The sequence below is a fragment of the Rousettus aegyptiacus genome, unplaced genomic scaffold, assembly GCF_014176215.1.
Source record: "Rousettus aegyptiacus isolate mRouAeg1 unplaced genomic scaffold, mRouAeg1.p scaffold_m13_p_10, whole genome shotgun sequence".
Taxonomy (NCBI): domain Eukaryota; kingdom Metazoa; phylum Chordata; class Mammalia; order Chiroptera; family Pteropodidae; genus Rousettus; species Rousettus aegyptiacus.
The window spans coordinates 76,362,626-76,384,915 of record NW_023416285.1 but is presented as its reverse complement, the minus strand read 5'-3'; the positions used below and the strand labels follow the sequence as shown (position 1 = coordinate 76,384,915).

The 22,290-nt window shown below is 33.1% G+C and overlaps 1 protein-coding gene across 5 annotated transcripts in view; it reads right to left on the bottom strand.

Annotated features, from left to right (window-relative positions):
• Positions 1-22,290, bottom strand: part of CUL2 (cullin 2) — a 92,806-nt gene that overhangs the window by 20,733 nt on the left and 49,783 nt on the right. For all 5 annotated transcript variants that reach the window (XM_016164853.2, XM_016164848.2, XM_016164849.2 and 2 more), the window contains 5 exons: positions 12,193-12,289; positions 11,985-12,095; positions 8,920-9,082; positions 6,197-6,321; positions 4,563-4,670 (listed from right to left, as the gene is read on the bottom strand). In XM_016164853.2, the coding sequence (XP_016020339.2) occupies positions 4,563-4,670; positions 6,197-6,321; positions 8,920-9,082; positions 11,985-12,095; positions 12,193-12,289 (604 nt within the window). The remainder of the gene's footprint in view (positions 1-4,562; positions 4,671-6,196; positions 6,322-8,919; positions 9,083-11,984; positions 12,096-12,192; positions 12,290-22,290) is intronic.

The following is a 22,290-nucleotide window of genomic DNA, read 5'->3' as shown; positions in this document are numbered from 1 at the left end:
TATAATAAGGCTATACTTTTTTGAATCTTGTAACAACCATGGAAGAAAAATTCAAGTTTGTAAAATCCATTTATTTTTCCTTCAAACACTATTCAACATAGCCTAAGTATTACATTCAAAGAAAAAAAAATCGACACCAAAGAATATTATACAGGTATTTTCAGAACATACTAGTTTATGAGCAATTCCCCTGATACTGCATAATTATGCAAAACTCAGTTCTCAAAATTCAAGCATTCAATTTAACCATTCGGTTATTAATTTAAAAGTTACATTATAACTATTTTGTTTTTTACGTTTAAATTACTTCAGATTAATCTTCATGTCTAGATTAGAAATCTCGTAATTAGAAGTCCTAATTCTAAAACTGCCTTAAAGAATAATAAGTAGGCTTCTGATCAAGATGGCAAAATAAATAAATGTTGTGCTCTCCTCCTCCCATGATATTATAATTACAACTAAATTATATAACAACCACCCTTGAGAACCAACCACCTGAAGACTGGCTGAACAGAACTGCTATAACTAAGGATATGAAGAAGAAGCCACTTTGAGACTGGTAAGAGGGGTGGAGATATGAAACGGGCTGGTCCCACACCCGCATGGCAGTTAATAGACTCTCACTGAAGAGCAAGGAGTCCCAGCTCTACACTGGGCTTCTCAGACCCATACTGCACACTCCAGCCTGGTGCACCAGTGGCAGGAAAAGAAGTCCCCACAACATCTGGCTGTGAAAATCAGGAAAGACTGTTTGGGTGAGACAGAAGGCTGCTGTAGACCTCATAAAGGTCCTGAGCACAGAATCAATCACTCACAAATACTTGCCCTATGCTCCATAGAAGGGACAACCACTCAAAAACCACCAGGAACATATGGGGAAGAACTGAATTGTCTGGCTTCAAGGAAAGGGCTGGAGGGACAGCTCTCTTATGGACTAAAGAGCTGGCAGTCACCACTGTTTCTTTGTTGAGCCCTCCCCACACACAGCCTACACAGGCACAGGAGGATACCAACTGTGTCTCCATCAACTGAATTTCCATCAAACTGGCTAACACCATTCTCGCCCCATTCTAGTGATTCTCTGAGACCTTGTCCTACCAAATTCATGCATCCAGCTCAAACCTCTTTCAGAGACTAATGCACACATGCTACTGGCGTGGGCCCATGCCATGGATTTTCCTAAAATCTCTCAAACGTCCACAAACTGCAAACGAGCAGCAGCTGGCCTTGGCATACCTTATATCACTTGTGAAGCAGCCTCAAGTCTAGCACTAATAGTAGCCAGCCAAGGTTCACAGCATAACCATCCTAGGCACCTCTAAGCCCAGCAAAGGGAGCTACCAACCACAGATCACTTTGTAGCTTTGTAGCCCCAGGCTGGATACAGGCAGTATCTGACCTTGGCCTGCACTGGAACCCCTCCCAAGAGGCTTAAGAACTGGTACACCTGGTGGCCAGCTTCAAACCTAACTAGAGTACCACCCAATTAGTGCCACAAACAACACACCCAAAGGGTAGGCTCGGCAGACACCAGAGACCTAGTAAAGCGAATTCCACTCTGTGGGGTCAACCTCCACACAACAGTTTGTCTGCTGTAGTCAGGGCCAGTCCTCACAACCAGTCAGCCTGAGGGTCAATTCCACCCACTGATGTGCCAAAAGGAATCAAGGCTCAACTACAACAGGAAAGCACACACAACCCGCACAAGGGACACTATGGAGCATCTGGCTCAGATGAACAGGGAGACTGAGCCACTGGGTCCCACAGGACACATGCTACATAAGGCCACCCGGCCAAGACTGGGAAACAGCAGATCTACCTAATACATAGAAACAAACTCAGAGAGGCAGCCAAATGAAACAAAGAAATATCCCAAATGAAAGAACAGGAAAAACTCCAGGAAAGGAACTGAACAAAATGGAGGCAAGCAACGTACCAGATGCAGAGTTCAAAACACTAGTTATAAGCATACTCAATGAATTCAGGGGAAGAATAGATAATCTTGGTGAGAACGTCAACAAAGAGATAGAAAACATAAAAAAGAACCAGTCAGAAATGAAGAATACAATAACTGAAATAAAGAATACATTAGAGGGAATCAACAGCAGATTAGAAAAATTAGTGATTTGAAAGATAAGGTAGCAGAAAACAGTAAGATCAAAATAGCAAAAAAAAAAAAAAAAAAAAGGACAGTTTAAGGGGTGCCTGGGACAGTATCAACCATATCAGCATTCACATCATAGGGGTAACAGAAGGAGAACAGAGAGAGCAAGGGATTGAAAACTTATTTGAAAAAATAATGACCGAAAACTTCCCTAACCTGGCAGAGGAAATGGACATACAAGTCCAGGAAGTGCAGAGAATCTCAAATAAGATTATTCCAAAGAGGCCCACACCAAGACACATCATAATTAAAATGTCAAAGGTTAAATACAAAGAGACTCTTAAAGGCAGCAAGAGAAAGGCAGTTAGTTACCTACGAGGAGCTCCCATGAGACTGTCAGCTGATTCCTCAACAGAAACTTTGCTGGCTACAAGGGATTGGCACAAAATATTCAAAAAAGGATTAAAAGCAAGGACCCACAACCATGATTACTCTACCCAGCAAGACTATCATTTAGAATCGAAGGAGAAAACAAAGAGCTTCTCCAACAAGAAAAAGCCAAAGGAGTTCATCACCAGCAAAACAGTATTCCAAGAAATGTTAAAGGGACTTCTTTAAGAAGAAGAAAATTAAATGGAGATATGAGGAAAATATCACAAAGAAAAAAGTTCTTATTGACAAAGGCAAACACATAATAAAACAGTGGAGCAACCAACACTAGTACAAAGGTTAAAAGGCAAGAGTAGGAAGATCATGAATAATTACAAGAGTAAATTAAGGGATACACACAAACATACAAATAAAAATGTAAAAAATAATGACAAAAACAAATGGGGAAAGTGAGTAAAAATGGTAGTGATTTTTGAATGTGTTCGAACTTAAGAGGCCATCAATTTAAAACTGACTGCTATAAACACAGCTTAGTATATACGAAATATATTGTAACCACAAACCAAAAATCTATGAGAGATACAAGAAATAAAGGAATTCAAACACAACACCACAGAAAGTCATCAATATACAAGAGAGTAAGAGAATAAGAAAGGAACAGAGAATTACAAAAACAATCATAAAACGATTAATAAAATGGCAATAACTATATACTTATCAATAATTACTTTAAATATGAACAAATTAAATTCTCCAGTCAAAAGTCAAATGTATAAAGAAGTGGTACATATATACAGTGGAATATTATTCGGCCATAAAAAAAGAACGAAATCTTACAATTTGCAACATGGAAGGACCTAGAGGGTATTATGCTAAGTAAAATAAGTCAGACAGAGAAAGCCAATTCCATATGGTTTCACTTACATGTGAAATTTAAAGAACAAAATAAATGAATAAACAAAAGAAAAACAGGATCCAGGTACAGAGAACAAAGTGATGGTTCCCAGATGGGAGGAGAGTTGGTGAAAAGGGTGAGGGGATTAAGAAATATAAATTGGTAGTTAAAAATCAGTCAAGGGATGGAAAGTACAGTACAGGGAACACAGTCAATAATATTGTAATAACTATGTATAGTGTCAGGTGGGTGCAAGACTTATCAGGGGATCACTTCTTAAGTTATATAGATGTCTAACCACTATGCTGTATACCTAAAACTAATATAATATTGAATGTCAACTATAATTGAAAAATATCTTTAAAATTAAGAAAAGAATAGTAAGTAAATAAAGAGAATTACAGTTGATCCTTGAACAACACAGGTTTAAACTACATGAGTCTACTTTTACCCTATTTTTTGTCAATAAATACTGTAAATGTATTTTCTCTTCCCTATGATATTCTTAATAACATTTTCTTTTCTCTAGCTTATGATTGTAAGAATACCATATATAACACATACAACATACAAAATATGTGTTAGTCGACTACATTATCAGTGAGGCTTCTGGTAATATCAATAGGCTATCAGCAGTGAAGTTCAGGGGGGTAAAAAGTTACGGCGAATTTTTGACTGCTCTGTGAAGAGTACTGGTGCCTCAAACCCCTGCATTGTTCAAGGGTCAACTGTATATATACAGACATTCCCCAACTTAAGATGGTCAACTAACCAGTTTTGTGTTTACGGTGGTATTAAAGCAATATGCACTCAGTAAAAGCTACCCTTAAAATTTTGACCTGTGATCATTTCCAAGACTAGTGATATGAGGTACAATACTCTCTTGCGATGCTGGGCCGTAGCAGTGAGTCACAGCCCCCAGTCAGCCACGCAATCACAAGGGTAAACAACCAATACTCTGCACTGTATTCATTGTGTGAGATAAGTCTGCTCAAATATATGCTAATGTAAGTGTCCTGAACACATTTAAGGTAGGCTAGGCTAAGCTTTTACGTTCAGTAGGTTAGGTGTACAAATGCATTTTCAACTTATAATTTATCGGGATTAAACCTCATTATAGGTCGAGAAGCACCTATAGAAATAGATATTATATATATAAATTTAAAAAGTTACCTTATCCAATGCACTCATAAAGTGCTGATCACCATTCAAAACAGTGTTGATAAGTTGAACAAATTTACCATGTACTTCCAAAACTGACTCCACAAATAGTGTTGGCATCTAGAAATATAAAATACGAAGTACAAAAACACATTTTAAGAAGTTCAAAGATATAATGAGGCTTATTAAATAGTTACTTAATTGAGTAAAATTTTCCCCAAGCCAATTAATGTTATACATGCACACATACCCTCAAAAAATATTTTTAGCTAAAATGATCTTAAAAATCTCAAACTTTGAGGTTGAAATTAGCTGTCACTGAACACCGGAAATGCAGGACTATAGTTTCTCTGCCAGAAGAATCCATTAAAAACACATTTCTCTCCAGTGATGGAATACCATATGTTAAGGGTAATAAGATACAATCTCTGAACCACTAGGCCTATCACTTTCATAGAGGATTATATAAACAAAAATTGCCTTCAAAGCCACTGAAGGCTCAGAGAGAGAGCAGAGTTCAAAAGGCAGTATCTAAGAAAACTGAGACCCTGGAGCTGGGCAATTCCCCACATCTCAGAGAGAAGAAATACTAGTGCAAAAGTGATTTTTACTTTTAATGGCGCTAAACATAAAATTAGTACCTAAGACTTAACTAAGTGAGCTAAAATTATTTGAGTTTACTACTAATGCATTCTCTTATATTTCTATTGCCCAGTCCTTGACACTAAACTCTGTGCTTCTATGCTCAATGTCTTTTAACACCCTGAATATGTAAAAACTAATAAAATAAACCTAATAAATAACAGACTAATAAACCTAAGCAATATAAACTAACAGTTTTACAAAAACAGAAATTTTGTATATCACTATAGCAAGACATAAAATCTAATGATTATTTGTTAAAGTCAAGTAAATCTACAACTAAGGTGAAGAGCATCTAATAAATGCCCCTAAACAATGATGTCTATACATATATTACTGCAATATAGATCAGCAAATAGTTCTACCTAAAAAAAAGAAGAAACATGTCATGTCATGTCTATTCTATTTATCAACTATCACTAGTAAAAATAAGGAAGGCCATCGAATAAGAATTGATAAGAACACAATTTGACAGGAAAGATGCCTTGTTTTAAATAGTCATTTGATTAGCAGGGAACTCTTAAGAAAGATGGATATTAGGGACATGAGGATCTCTAATATTTATGGGTATTTTGGAGGAGCAATCATATATTTTGGGAAGTTTGTTTTAATCTAAACTTGTCCCTGGGCTACCAAATTCAGAGCATATGTAAAGACGCAAATTGTGAGTTGTCTATATTACTGTTGATTAATTCCATTACCACTACAACTATTAATGCCAGCTCGCAGAAACATAGTAACAGCAAACATATTTTTATGAGGTTCATTAATAATTGTTATATGAACACATCAGTGTTTAACTCAGAAAAAGCCTATTTCATTCAATAATTTTCTAATAATTTGATAACTCCAAAATGTGTCCAACAATCTCTATGTTTAAAATATTTTAATAAAGATGTTTTATTTATTGGCATAGTAGAACTTTTCTTTCAAGGTTTATAACGGTAAAAGAAAAATGATAATCTGATTAAGAAAAATATTTTCCAGTTCTTTATATAACTCACATTTTCCTGAGTAAGATTACTGGTTGCTCTAAGGCCCTCGTCATGGATATGATTTTGCAGCTCCTGAATCATATGAGGTAAACCAGTGGACACAGCACGAAGTAAGACATACATATTTGCCATGTCTGAAGAGGAAAAAAATTTGATTATTAAATTTCCAAAGAGTTCAACGATCTTTTTAATATATTAGGTAATGTATGGTTCAAAATGCAGAATTACAAAAGAGTATGCAGAGAAAGTCCCCCACACCTGCCTCCCAACCACCCAGTTCTCCTCCCCATGGGAAAGCGATACTGTGGTTGTTTAATATCATTTCAAAGCTGTTTCATGCACATTCAAGCAAATACATATATTCTTCCCTCTGTCCCTTTTTATAAAAATAGTGTAATGTATTTTATGTATCATTTGCAACAGCAGAACACAACATTTTAACTTAGAGACCTTTTTATATCAGTACATAGAGTGTTTCCTAATATTTTACAATTGCAAAGCACTCCGTTATATGGCTATATTACAATTACTTAACTGATGGAAATTTGGTTGTTTCCAATCTCTTGATATCACGTTGTTACAATTACTAATTCTGTATATGGGCAAGAATATCTATAGTATAAATCCCTAGAAGTGGTATTGCTGTGTCAAAGCTTAATCTTCTAAAAGGATCCTTCTAAACAAATCTCCCAAGAGCAGGGAGCTCCAATGCCAACAGTGTTTTATCAAATGTGTTGATCTCTGTCACTGAGGTGAAAAATTATGTCTCAGTGTAGTGGTTTATAAACTTTTTATTGAAGTATAACAAACAAAAAAGTGTATAAACCAAAACTATGTATTTCAATGAATTATCACAAGTGAACACACACACACCCCCATATAATCACCACCCAGGGTAAGAAACAAACATTACCTACACCTAGAAGTCCCCTTCACACCTCTTCCCAATCACTACTCCTCTTGCTCTTCTGCAAAGGTAATCACTGTCATAAGTACTACACCACAGATTAGTTTTGCCTGTTTTGAACTATTTAAAAAATGGAATCATACAATTCTTTCATGTTTAGTTTCTTTTGTTCAACATGTTTATAAGGTTTACATACGTATGTTGTTGTATGTAGATGTAATTAGTTCATTTTCACTCTTCTATAGTAGTCTATTGTATGAAATACTACACTTTATCCATTCTACTGTTATGGAACATTTGAGTTATTTCCAGTTAGGGGCTATTACAAATAATGCTGACATGAACATTCTTGTACATGTCTTTTTGTACATACATGCATGTACGTTGGCCAGGGATTATATATCTAGGAGAGGAATGGCTAGATCATAAGATATACATATATTTAGAGTTTGCAGTTAATGTCAGCTTTTCAAAGTGGTTGTATCAAGTTGAATTCTCAGTCTAGTGTATAACAAGTTCCCACTACTCCACACGCTTCCCAACACTGATTACTTTCAGTCTTTCGAAATTTATATCAAAATGTAAGTGCTGATATCTTAGTGTGGTTTTAATTTGCATTTCCTTATTTGAATAAGATTGAGTGCCTTTCTACATGCTTATTGGCCATTTGGATATCCTCTACTCTCTGTGCCTGTTCAAATGTCTTGATCATTTTATGTTCTGGGCATAAACTTTTTTTAGTCTTTGCAAATATATTAATACCCTATGACTATCTTTTGATGCTCCAAAGTTCTTAATTTTAGTGCAGCCCACTTGATCAATCTTTCTGTTCTTATTTAAAATATCTTTCCCTACCTCAAGGTCATGACATTAGTCTCCTATATTATCTTCTAAAGTGTTATTGCTTTCCATTTAGATTAAAAGCCTACAGCGACGTGACTGATTTTGCATATGGTATCTGGAATAGAAATCAAATTTCACCTTTTCCCAAAGGAGTATCCAATGAACTCAGCACTATGTGTTAAAAAGCCTATCTTCCACCAACTGCTCTGCAGTGCCCTCTTGGTCTTAAATCAAGTTATCTATATATATATATATATATATATATATATATATATATACACGGGTTATTTCTAGGCTATTTTATTCCATGGTCTAATTGTTTATCCTTGCACCAATGCCTCATTGTCTTCATTATTGTGGTTTTATGATGTTATGCTATCCTGCAAAGTTTTCCCATCGTGGTCTTAACACTGTCTTGACTACTTTTAGTCTAAGAGTGTAACTTTTAGAATTAAAAAAAAAAAATCTTTGGTTTTGAGTGGATCACCCAGGATCTATAAATCAATGTTGCTTTCAACAATGTTTAGTTTTCTGTATATATCTGGCACGTATCTCATTAGGATTATTCCCTGCTATGTGAAAATTCATTTTTTCATTGCTTATTGCTAGCATCTCATTGTATTTTTATTTTGTATATCATCTATTTTGAGACTGAGCATCTCCATATATTTAAAATCCATTTTTATTTCCGTTCCATATTTTTTGCCTTTTTTCTACTATTAGAACTCTTTATGTATTAAGGAAATTAGCTCTTGTGATACATAAAATTGTACAAACACATTTTCCCAGCTTTTCTTCTGACTTTAGAATACACTTTGAAAATATACTTTTCCAAAATAATCTTTCAAAATATGTTATAATCTATAAAAAGGCATATTGACTATTTTAGAGACTATTACTAAAATATACTTGAAATCTAAGGTGACTTAAAGACCATGTAAAAAGTGCATTTATAGCTTAATTCATGTTTCATATCACTTACCATTTTTTTTCTCTTGTCGAATGATATTATGACATTCTGCATGTAAGAACTGTAAGTGGTCTGCCACCATTCGTTGCTGACACTCATGAATCACTTTAGTATATGAACTTGGATGCAAGTATTTTCGACATCGAATTTCTTCATCTTTTAATCTACCTAGAACCTTTAGAAATATATTCTTACAGTCATAAACTACTATGAGAAAAAAAAACTGTAATATCAGTAAGTAACTCAGGTAGCTTAATTTTAATGCTCAATTAAACATGGCCATGTAACGAATAAAGAATACATAACCAATTTAAACCCACATCCATAAACTATTTCAAATTTTATTTATGCTACTAGCTACATTTCATCACGGTCTTATGAACTAAAATTACATGATCTTCATTTTGTCTCCATTTACTGACCCTGATCATCCTATTATACAGACAACCTAATAAGCAACAGGAAGAGAGGGTAAAGATTATTTAAAACCAAAACTGGTGGTCACTTATGAATAGTTAACTATTCATCTAAAAAGTAATTTACATTAACTGGATCAAGTAGATTATTTTCCATTGGCTCCTCTTCTTATAAAATGTAAATGTAGATGATATGTACATGAGAGTTAACTATAACAATAAAGATTTTACTGAAATTTTTTAAAGTCAAAATATATATAGTCATTGTTTTAAATATGTCAATCAAGATCTTCATTAAAGCTTATCCTACTTAAAAAGCACTGAGCTACAAACAATACAGTGGTTAACATAAACGAGAACTAATAAAGATAACAGCTTAAGAATTTGGCTAATCTCTACCTCAAAATAAGACTATATTTGAAAATCATGCTAGCATAGCACATACATATACAAATGTTTAGCTTTTTAAAATATTCTGTAACATGAAGCTATGTACCTAGAGTTTCTGAACTTAACTGTTCCCAGGGAACTATGTGCACTTAAGCCTTTGTGAAGTACTGCTGAGTTTGCCTGGGCATAAGAAGGTGATGTCAGGAGGGAAGATAGTGTTGAGGGGGAAAATAAGACATCATTCCTGGATACTTCTCAGATATTTTTTGACAAAAATGAGGCTCAAGACTAAGGAGAGACACAAAGTCCTATCTTTCCCATTGTGCTACCCTGTGGAACCAGGAGTTAAGGGCAAATTCATAGAAACCTAAGGTGGGCAAGAAGGGGTCTAGATTAAAAGGAGTTTGTCACGTGTTTTTTTAAATTAAAATTATTGGGTGACATTACTTAATAAAATCAAATAGGTATCAAGTGTACAATTCAATAATATATCATATGTATATTGTATATACCACATATTTCATCAACTAAGTCATTTGGTCAACAAATTTATTTTAAAAAGTTCTTAAAAGGATATGACTATTAGTCATTTATAACAGTATAAGTGATTTTAATTTATTTATGAATTAATTAAATGCAATGGGAATTAGAGTGTGGGCCTGAGGAAGGCGAAGGAGAGTAAGAAAAATAAAAACATAAAACAACGATTACTGGGTGTGGGGTGAGGCTGGGGGCTGGGGTAGTTATCAATGAGGTTGTAGTGTCTCAATGGAGAGCTCTACATAGTTACAAAACCACTGGGGAAAAGGCCAAAATTAGAGGAAAGATATAGAAAGGGAAGAAGGAAGGCTATAATAATTAGTCTGTTAACTAAATAAACTACTCTTATAAATGCTATTTTCCAAACATAATTTCTAATGGCTCTCTTTTTAACAGTTTAAGATGCAATTTACATATCATATGATTCACAAATTTAAAGTGCGCAATTCAATGTTTTGGTATATTACATTATTAGTGTTTTTAAAACACTGACAAAATATATATATAACACCAAATTTGCCATTTTAAACATTTTAAATGTATAATTAAGTGGCACTAATTATATTCACAATGTACGACTATTTCCAAAACTTTTTCATCACGCCAAACAAAAAGTCTATAGCCATAAGCAGTAACTCCCCTTTCTCCCCTCCCTATAACTTCTAATTTACGTTTTTGTCTCTATGAATATGCTTAATCTATATATTTCATATAAGTGAAACCATACAATTCTTTTATGGCCTCTTTTTGAGAGCCCATTATAATGAGAAGTGTTATATATCACTGATCAATTCAGGTTTGGATCAAGACCTTTAATGAGTCTCAGATGCAAGAAAGACTGAAAGCTAAGAACCACTGACTTAATATAATGTGTACTTAAAAGATGAAGAAAAATGTCCTAGATGACTTACTCAATTGTCCAGGGCTAATTAGTGCCAGTGGCAGGAAGAGATTTAAACAGCTCAGACTTCTGGGTCCAGGCTTTATGGACTATACAACAGTGTATCAGTAAGTTGTGATATTGCTTGACCTATGTTCTATGGAGGCAGACTATTGCTATTCAACTTATGTTATCTTTCTTGGCTAAACAAAATGTTTAGCCAACACTGCAGATTAAAACATCATTAAAATTTCTAATATATCTTGTATGATGACTGAATTTATAATATGACTAATCTTTTACTGAAAAAATATATATGGAATTTTAAAAATGGTAGTCAATATGTGTTGGTTTAATGATCAGTTATTTCTTGTGGAGAAATTAAATTTTTTCTCGGCCTTCCAAAAACTTAAGAGACCAAAAGAGTGACCTATGCAAGTATCTACTTATATTTTTCTTTATTTTTTTTCCCATTTTAAAGAAAGATAAAAACCCAAACATCTAGCTTCTATATTTAACCTGTACTCTAAATATATCCACTAAACATAAAATAGTTTATTATTTTGCCAAGAATGTGAATATATATTCATTTTAAAGATAAGCAAATCAAGCAATCAGGAGTTATCAAAAAGCATCAACCATGATGAAAACTGGAATAGCACTTTTTCTCATGAAAAATGCTATAGCAAGAACAATGACTTATCAATAGATGTTATACATTAACTATTACTCAGAGTACTGATCAAACTTTTTCCACTCAAAAAAAATATATATTTTAACTAAGAAAACTAATGTTAAACAAAACCATGCCTGAATATACAATAATGTATTTAACATGTTTTCTTTCTTACCTTTTCCATATACTGTGAGCAGTTTGATTCTTGTAATAAATTTGAAGCTTCCTGTTTGTAATACTCTCCTGTTTCAGTCAGAAAGGGAGACTCAAAGATTTCCTGATAAAACTAAATAAATCAATTAAAATCGTATTGAAAAAATTCAAACAAGTAATTTAAGAAATTAAATATCTGATTATTCAAGTTTTTAAAGAAGGCTTTTTACCTTTAAGGGGAATTTTTTCTTATACTGTTCAACATGAACAAAGGAGTTAATAACCCCGTGGATTACTTTCTGGTTTGGGTCTTCTCCACCACGATCACTAAAACAAGGTATAACACAAAATGTTCTTGAGAATACAAATTATCTATGAAAATATATCAAAGTATGCCAAAATATGACTGCTTATTCTATTGGTCTAATCGAATTATAAAGCATTTTAAAGGTCCATACATGCATGATGCTTAAAAATAATTTTTTCATATCATAGCTGAATTAATATTTGATATTTAATGTACACATCAGATGTCATTTCAATAAATAAGAGAAAAGCCTTGATTGAAAAATCAAATATACTCTGTTGAAACTAAGATACTTTTAGAGTACATATGAGCCCATCAGTTCAAGACTTTAATACTGGTGGTTAAGAATATTTTAATTTCATTTGCCACAAACTCTATTATTAGAGGATTCCGTCTGAGAATTCAGTCTCTGAACCATTATAAGCATGCCTATAGTCATTTGATAGTATAGAATAGGTAATATTCTATATAACATATCAGTCACCAAAATGACTAACAGCTATGTTTTCTCTGTAAGAGATCTACTAGAGCTGCCGAGTTCCTTTCCATTCAAGAACAAAGGTATTTCTCTATTTAGAAGTTCACTGAGATATGTTTCAGTATTTCTATATTCCTTTATAGTTGCTAAGGTATCTAAAATCATCTCATTATTCATGTGATATTTGATAAGTTCCTACTTAGTCAAGGCATTGCTGTGATACAAGTCTTAATCATGATTTTTAAAATGTTGGTGAAAAACAGCCTTTCTAATTATAGAAATAGAAAAATGAAATAGAAATTTATTACAAAGCCATAGTAAAACAGTCTGGCCCTAAGCTGGGAGTTTCTGACTGTGGCTCTAATGATCAATTTAAACCATTATATAGTCAGAAGTTTACCTTTCTACTGGCAATCTTCCACCTCACTTTAAAATGTTTTTTTTTTTAATTAATAAGAGAACAACAGAAAATACATTACCATCATTCCCTAGTAAAAACTTTTTGTTCTTTATAGTAAGATATAAAGACTTTCTAACATTTAAGAAAAATATTGAGGCAATTACCTTTATAAATTAGTGTCCCTCCCTGCCTCTGCATCTCTCTAATCCTCTTTCATTCTTCCTTTAATTATCTGGATAGTCTGGGAAAAGGTTTTTTGCACATGAATTAATATGGCTACAGTAATTCTGTGAGTCATAGATCTTAGATACAAAGCCTATGTTTTGATATTATTAATAAGAACAATGAGTTCATATAAGGTCACATAACGAGCTCATTTCCTCTGTTCACCTTCGTTAGTTCCCTCTTAACCCCAAATTAAATCTGGTGAAATAATGATCTTAACTATCTTATCTATTTGAAATACATCACTTTGTTTCTTTTTAACTTCACCGAGAACCAAATGAAAATCAGCTAAGAATTAGAAAAATCTAAATATTTGGAAAATCAGGTTACCTAAAATTCTTTTCATGACCAAATCCTATTGTCCCTGTTCAGCACCGGGAAAATTTCCACTCCTGCTATTCTCAGCATGCTTGACATTTGATTCTGATCCCAAAAGGCCCAGATAAGCTGGATTCAGGTAAGGTACTGCCTAGAAAAAACATTGATATTCCTAGTGCTTAATAACTAAGTTGTCCTCCCTATAAGAACAATATCTCAACTCAGAAATTCTTAGGCATAATCATTCGGTCGTATAGATCACCATATATTTTTACAACTGCATAAAAGGTATTATATACAATCATTATAAATGTATTGCATTTCTATTAGGCTAACAAATAATGAAAATAAACTGTGAAATGATGCTAAGTTAGCAACATACAAAAGCACTGACTAAATTGGTCATCTGAATAAACTGGTCTCATCTAAGAACAGTGGTCCTAAGAGATGAGCCTTAAAAAAAGAATACAAGAAATTTTTAGAAATATGACATTATTTGATTTTAACAGGACTGTGTGGAAAATGCCCACAACAACCATAATTAAAATCCCAAGAGAATAAAACAACTCATCTGGGGTAACAGGGACTAACAGGAAAGTTCAGCCCTTAAGACCAGGATTTTGGAGTCAGACTACCTGGGGTCTAAATCCAGGCTGCATTACCATATCACTTTGGGCGGATGCTTAACCTCTTATCATAAAAAGAGTCCCTGTTCTGTAAAGTGGGCAGAATAAAAGTCCCTACCTCACAAAGATGTAGTAAAGATTAAGTACAATCCAAGAAAGCACACAGCACACAGTACCTAGTACATGAGTAAATAATCAATAAACATTAGCTAATACTTTACCACCAATAGGAGCAAAATGGAACCATTTCCATTTTATTAGAGAAAAAAATAAAGCTAAGAGACCAAAAAGTACTGACTGTGATTTTAAAACAAGGCTTTAAAGCCAATTAACTGAGCATTTAACTCAAGACAGAATACCAGGTTTGTGAATGTCATTAAAACTTACGCTACAATTCTCAAAAGTCCTGATACTGATATATGACAATGGGCAAATTGTTCTCTAAGCGAAAACTTCATTTACCCCTATATTTAAAATGAGAATAGAGTTACGGCAAACTAAATGCAGCCTCCTGCTCCCACTTACACCTGAGAAATGACAGGATGAATGCTTTTTTAATACTCCATTGTTGGCAGGAGCCCGTGGACTTGTAGAAAGTGAAAAAAGATGGAAAGAAGATGTTACAGTATAGACCAATAAAACTACTAACCAAAACACACAGAGAAAAAATTGCTACCAGGAGAGGGTTGGGAAGACAGGCAAGAAGTGGCATACAGCAAAAGCTGGATGCAACACAAAGGTAGACAAAACCAGCTACGTCATCAAGAGAACAAAGCAGCCTCTGGAGCAAGGCAACAAGAACAGCTCTGTGTGCGTTCCGCTGGAGCAGTAAATGTGGTACCTGAGAAGAGGTGAGAAAGGACAACCTCTGTACCCAGATGACTGCTGCAACACTCATCTGAGAGCACTACCTGGGCTCCCTGACTGCCATCTCGGCAAGGCACTGGGAAATCAAGAAAACGTTTCACCCACAGATTAGCAAGATTTGATAATACCAAGCATTGGCGAGTGGAAGAGAAACAGGTCTTCTCAGAGTCTGCTTGTGGAAGGACAGGTACTTCAGAGGCTAAACTGGCAAAATTCTAAATGCACATACTCTATGACTCCAAACAAACAGCAGCAATAGAAGCAAGAGTTGTATTAGTAGAAAAACTAGAAACAACCTAATATGCATCACTAGGAGAAGCATTTAGTAAAATGAGGTAGAACCATACCAAATAGTATATAAGTTTGAAAAGAATGAGGTACACCTCTATGTATTAACATAGAAAAATTACCAAGATATATAATTGAATTAAAAAAAAGATAATAAATTTAAACATCATTTATGATTTTAAGTTAGAAAAACTCATATAAAAAAGAAAAAAAAACAAAATTCTGTATTATATTTATTTCAGTATGTAGACATAAAAATTCATAAGTAAAAGTTTGGAAAGACAGTTAATCAAATGATAACAAGGATTACCTCTGTGGAGAGAAAGACTGAGGTAAGGATCTTGAAAGTTTTTCAAGAATGTATTTATGTATATTTAAGTTTTTCACTGAGAAGCTGATTACCAGGTCCGAGGAAGAAAATGTACAAGATAAGTCTGGAACTTCCTGACACCAGATATCAAGAAAGCCATCAAGGGTGACTAGGGTCATCTCGAAAAGGCTCTGGCACTAACTAAGCAAGAAAAAAAAAAAAAAGAAAAAGAAAAAGCAATTTAAATTTTAATAAAGAAAATAAATAGAAATGAAGCAAATACATAAAAGTTCATCATGATATATTGAAAAGAAAGCTAATTGGTCACACTCTGAGGATGATGGGAAACCACCTCATCATCCTGACAAGTGGATAAAGAAAAAGAAAGAAGCAAGCACTTATTTTGCCTTTTCTATGAACCTTACCATTGGGTAACCAAATAATAGATGAGGGTAAGCATGTCTTCCTAAAATTATTCCAGGTAAAAAATGAAAACAAAATGACAGAATTAAAGTGACACAGTTTTACAAACCTCAATAAACTAAAAGATATCAGTATTTAGCATCAGTGGCAGCTTACATCAAAAACGAGTAAAAAAACAGACATTATGAAAGAACAAAATATCTTATACCTTTGCCAGAAGGAATCAACCTGAGTCTGAATAAACCTTTAGAACTGCCAATTTGCAACAAAATACAGAGGACAACAGAACCTATTTAAATGTGCACCACATGCATAAAATCAGTAAAATCCAGATGATGGGAAAGTCTAAAGATCAAATGGCCAGGATTCATCAACAAATAAATTACAAAGGAAAAAATAAAAAGAACAAAAGGGAAATCTGCTGATTAAAAGATTTAAAAGACATATAAAATATTTTTAGAATGGACAAGACTAAACTATAGAGTCTAGGAATGCACATGTGAGTGATAAAACTATACAGAAATAGAAAAAAAGGGATTACCCTAAAAGTCAGGACAGCAGTAACTTTTGGAGAAAAAGAAGGTATGAGACACACATAAAGGGTTTCAGGAGTGGCTGGCATAGTTCTATTTCTTGACTTGAACAGAAGTAACAAGGGTATTTACCTTACAATAACTCATTAAGCTGTACAATTGTGTTGTATGGTTTTCGGTATCTATATGTTATTTTATACTAAAAAAGTTAAATCGATCACACACACACACACTCTCAAATCCCAAAAAGTCCAAAAGAAAACTGGTATAACAATATTAATATGCGACAGAATAAGGAAAAAGAGTACAAGACAAATAAAGTTACCACATAACAATAAAAATAATTAACCATGAAGATAATAACTTAATATTTATTCAACTAACAAGGGGCTCAAATGTATAACAAAAACTAACAATTCCAAGAAAGAAAGTCAATAAATCTAAAAATAAGCTAAGAAATTTCAAAACATATTTCTCAGAAACTGAGAGACACAAAAGAATAAAGACTACTAAGCTAGATTTCACTTTTATCCAAGATTATATTTTTCCCCAATGAAATCTCTAATGCCTTAACAATAAAGAAATAGAATAACAAACACATAGACATGTCAGAGAAAACACAAATCAGCCATAGCAGTCTATGTTGCAGATTGTTCCAAACTCTAAAGGAAGAATTTCATTTTCATTTTAATTTTGATTCAGAGTACTTGACACTAGTAAGTGAACTGTAGAGTAACTGGAAAAAAGAAAAGCAACTTTGAATCCATTTAGCATTTAAAAAGTCAGTGTTTTCGAAAATATCCTTAAGCATCTAAGCAATTCCTTTTACCTGCATTTTAAAATGTATTTATTTTCTTCTTTTTTTATAATTTCATATATCCAATTATAATTTTAAAAACTAAAGTTCTTGCAGATAATGTACAATAACCACTGTGATTTATGTTTATACTTATTTGTTTGGTTATGTTTACCTTTGTATGTATCACCGAAAAAATTAATTCTTATATTGTAACATACCGACCCATGGAGTTACAGTATTTTATTTATTCAAATGATTAACAATTTTAGGTTGTTACCACATTGAAAGTCCCAATTGGCAATTCTACTACATTTTACTATGTTTATAGTATATTTTTAAGTACACAAAAGATAGTGGAGTTATATGAAGAGAATTACTTTATCTTTCCTAGTAAAGTAAAAACACTGAAAAATATGCAGATACACAACATATGGGTTACATCCCTTGCTTTTTTCTTCCCTATTTAAGAGAAGCACCTTTACTTTTGAATCATCAATTAAGTGTTTCATGATACCATGAAAAAAATTTAAGTTGTTTCACAGACTCTCTTTAAAAAAAAATCTACCACCTACATTCCACTTTTAAATCTAGTACTTCACTGAAACAGTTTCTCAAAATGCAGGAAACTGGGATTATTCTGATAGTGTTTATAACCCTCAAGAAAAGCCACCTTTACAGAATACAGTTAAGCAAAAGGGGTCTGGTCCCATTTTCTATCTTAAAAGCAGATGATGCATAATCTTGAAACCAAGAGCTCTTCCTTTTCTCCCTTTACATCACTTTACATTGCTCTCTTGTTATTCTGTGTCCTTTTAGACCTTCTTGTCTTTCACACAGAAATCTAATTCCACACAATTCCAACTTTTTCCAAAAGTCACAAAATCCTGATTCAGTTTACTGAGTGTTTCAGCATTCACAAGCTGTAAGAATTTTCACTTAATGGAACACGTTGATTTCACACAAACACAAATCCTTCATTGGTCTGTCACGTAACTCCACTTCCTTAAAGGTTGAGAGAGCCATCAATTTTCTAAAACTTTCAAAGGTTAACATTACTTGAGGATTGGGGAACCTTTATGATCTATATTTCTCTTACAATAAGAAAATGAAGGACAATTCTACATGTAATTATATGCAATAACTCCTACAGCTATAGGTGGCTGTACAGCTTAAAATATATACCTTCATATAACCAATATTACATTAAGTACTCTTTTTTCTCAGAAGGTATCAACCAAATTAATTCATCTACTGACAAGTCTAAGACTACACAGGTGAAAGGAGAAAATATATTGCTTTGGTTAAAAAAAAAAAAAAAAGACTAACTACAAAATTAACTGAGGTAAGGGTTATTTAACCCAAATTGTTAACATCAGATAACCACCTGTGTGACAGAAGCATTTTAGCTAAAAGGTACGTACTTAAAGAATCACTGGGCTCAACAAATGTAAACTGATGCTGGAACAATTTTATAGTAACAGTATTTAATAAATGTGGAATATCTAAATGCAAAAAATGTGCTAAGTACTTAGTGTATTTAAGAACTAGAAAAGATACGGTTCTTTTAGCAACTCTTGCCTATAATGAAAAAAAAACCTCTCAAACCTCTCAGACTACATTAAATAATTTTAGCAATAAGACCCACCTGAGTAGGAATAAAATCAGGTCTACCTATCAGGAATTGCTGGCACATGACAGTCTCTCCTCTGAAGTCTTTTCACTGTATAAATAATCTCTCCACTTCCTCTAATCATTTCATCTACTTTTCCCAGTGCTCCAGGTAAGTTATCAGTCTCTCATCACAATATTACTACATAATATTATGCTTTATTGTCACCCCATTATGGTATATTTTAAATTTAAATCTAAGTAGACTTCACATAATACCATATACTAGAAAATAGAAATTCAGAGCTGAAGGGGGCCTCCAAAGGTCAGCATCTGATCCAATCTCCCCTATGTTACAGCGAAGGAATCCAATAAAGTAATGGACTCAGGCAATCTACTATGTTAAGAGGATGAGAATCCCCTGATTTCCAATCTATCTGTTATTCATACAAATGATTTAAAGGCTGTTGCTTAAAATTTTGAAAGAGGCAGGAGTCAGGAATCAAGACCTAAGGAATTAAGAAAGAATAAAAATCCTATGAAGGCTGAGAATCATTTTTCTGAATACATCTATGAATAGTGTTTCAAAAGTCTACAATCAGTCTTGGTAAAGTAAAATAGCACACACCCAACGGTTAAAAGAAAACACTCCTCAAGTAGGGGGATCGTTTTATAAACTATATAAGTGTCTGATCAATGTACTGTATACTTGAAACTACTAAAATTAAAAAAAAAAAAACTTGCTCTTACCCAAATACCTAATAAATACATTGCAGATTTGAAGAAAAGTAGATATCAGTTAATTGCACCCATTAGCAACTGTCAAAAGGTTGAGTTGACAAGTTTTACATGAGAACCTGTTTTCAATACTCTCATTTAGTAACTTGATTTACTATAGGGACAAAATCCTTTTAGCATCAAGTGAAAAATAGTTGGCAGCCATATCATAGAAATATGTAAAGACATTACCTGAGGAATAAATCACTCCACTCCGGTATTTGAAAAACTTGTAATCTTCAATCAATTTTAACTTCATTTGGTTTCTTAATCTTAACTGCTCTCTTAAAATTAAATTTCATTACTTGGGGTAGGAAATACAGGCAGTTTTTCAACTACTGTTTCTTACTGTTATTCTTAAATGTTTATACGAACTATTAATGGAGCTCTAATACAACCCTATAATGTGCCTAGTAAATTATTAATTTCTTTATTTTTTTAACTGAGATTACCACCTAGCAAAGTTTTTTTAAAAACATAAGGAATTCTATTCACTGTAAAAGAAAGTTACAGTCTCACTGTAGAGACCCTGTCTCAACCTCCTAATCATATACTAATACCTTAACTCTATAAATGAATGTGAGATTACAGCAAAAAGGATAACTTGATTAAAGATTTTAAAGTCTTTCTTTCTCCAACGATTCTGCACCCATTCTAGCTCAATCAAAAAACACTCTTATCTTCCATAACAAGAAAAAAAAATAAGAGTGGAATAATAAAGAAAATAAAGATACCATAAAGATCAACCAAGACCAAAGTTGTTTCTTTAAAAAAATCGAACAAAAAAACACTAACCTCTTTAAAAAAAGTGACAAGGAAAGAAAGATGCAAATAAGCGATGTTAAGAATGAAGACATTGTTCCAGATGGGGATTAAAAACAAAACAATACATTAACCCAGTAATCAATGTTAATATCACAAGTAAAAAAAAATCATGTTGATATCCTTTAGTTCCAGAAATTATGATGAAAAGGGCACATTATTTTGTGGCATTCTTCCTCAAAATCCATTTTCTGAGTTTAAGCATGAGAAAACATCAGACAAACCTAAACTGAGAGACATTCTACAAAATACCTGGCCACTGCTCTTTTTAAAAAATGTTAAGGTCATTAAGGACAAGAAAGAACTTAAAAATTCTCAGAGAGAGAAGACAAGAGAGACATGACAGCTAAATGCAATGTAGAGACTTGGATTGGATCCTGGGACAGAATGAGGACATCAGCCAATAAACACAAAATGCAGTTATAGTCTGTAGTTCAGTTAATAATACTGTTCACAAACATTCCATAGGTTGTAAGATGGTGAAAGTAGGGAAAGAGGATAAAAGGTGCACAGGAACTTTCTGTGCTAGCTCTGCAATTCTTCTGTAAATCTAAGATTATTTCAGATAAAAAGTTTTTTGAAGACTGACAACAGCAACTTTTCAACAATTTTGAGAAGATAATTCACAAATGACTTAAAAAGAGGAAATGCAAAAATTAGAGTAGTTTTAAGACTACTGAAAAAACTACAGCAGTGTTAAAAATCTTATTTAAAAAAATCTTACGAAGAAGCTCTAAACCCAGATGGTTTTGCAGGGAATTTTACTAAACACTCAAGAAATTGATCATCCAAATTTCATACAAACTCTTTTATTCAAAAGAAAAAGAGGAAATACCCCATAATTCACCCTACGAGGTGGAGCCTGGTATCAAACCGAAGATACTGTGAGAAAGAATAACAGGCCTACTCCAATCATGAATATAGATGCAAAATAATAAATCAAATACCAGCAAATTAAATGCAACGATGTATAAAAATAATAATATTCCAAAATCAACCTGGGCTTTATCCCAGTTATACAGGATAATTTTATACTAGAAAATTCATAAATGTAATTCATATTGACAGAATAGAAAAAAACATATAATCATTCAATAGAAATATAAAAGTCATTTTATAAAATTCAACACCAATTCCAAATAATTTCAGCATTCTGATAAAAGTACCTATTAAAAATTTAGAGAAATCATCTTAAATGAGGCAATGTTATACATCTAACCTTTAAAATCAGGAGTAAAACAAAGATGCTCATTATCCATCACTTCCCTTCAGCATTGTTTTGGAGGTCCTAGCCAATGTCGTGTGTATACATGCAGACACGTGTGCACATGTGCATACATACACAGGAAAAGAGGAAACGAAACTCATTTTTTTACAGATTATGATAGCATACATAGAAAACATAAAAATATGTGCAAATTATTAGAAATAATAGAATTTAATAAGGTGGCTGAATATAAAATTTATATACAAATCAGTTATATTTCTCCATACTAGCAGAAAACAAAATAGGTGATTATATAGAACAAATTTCTTGTAATAATATC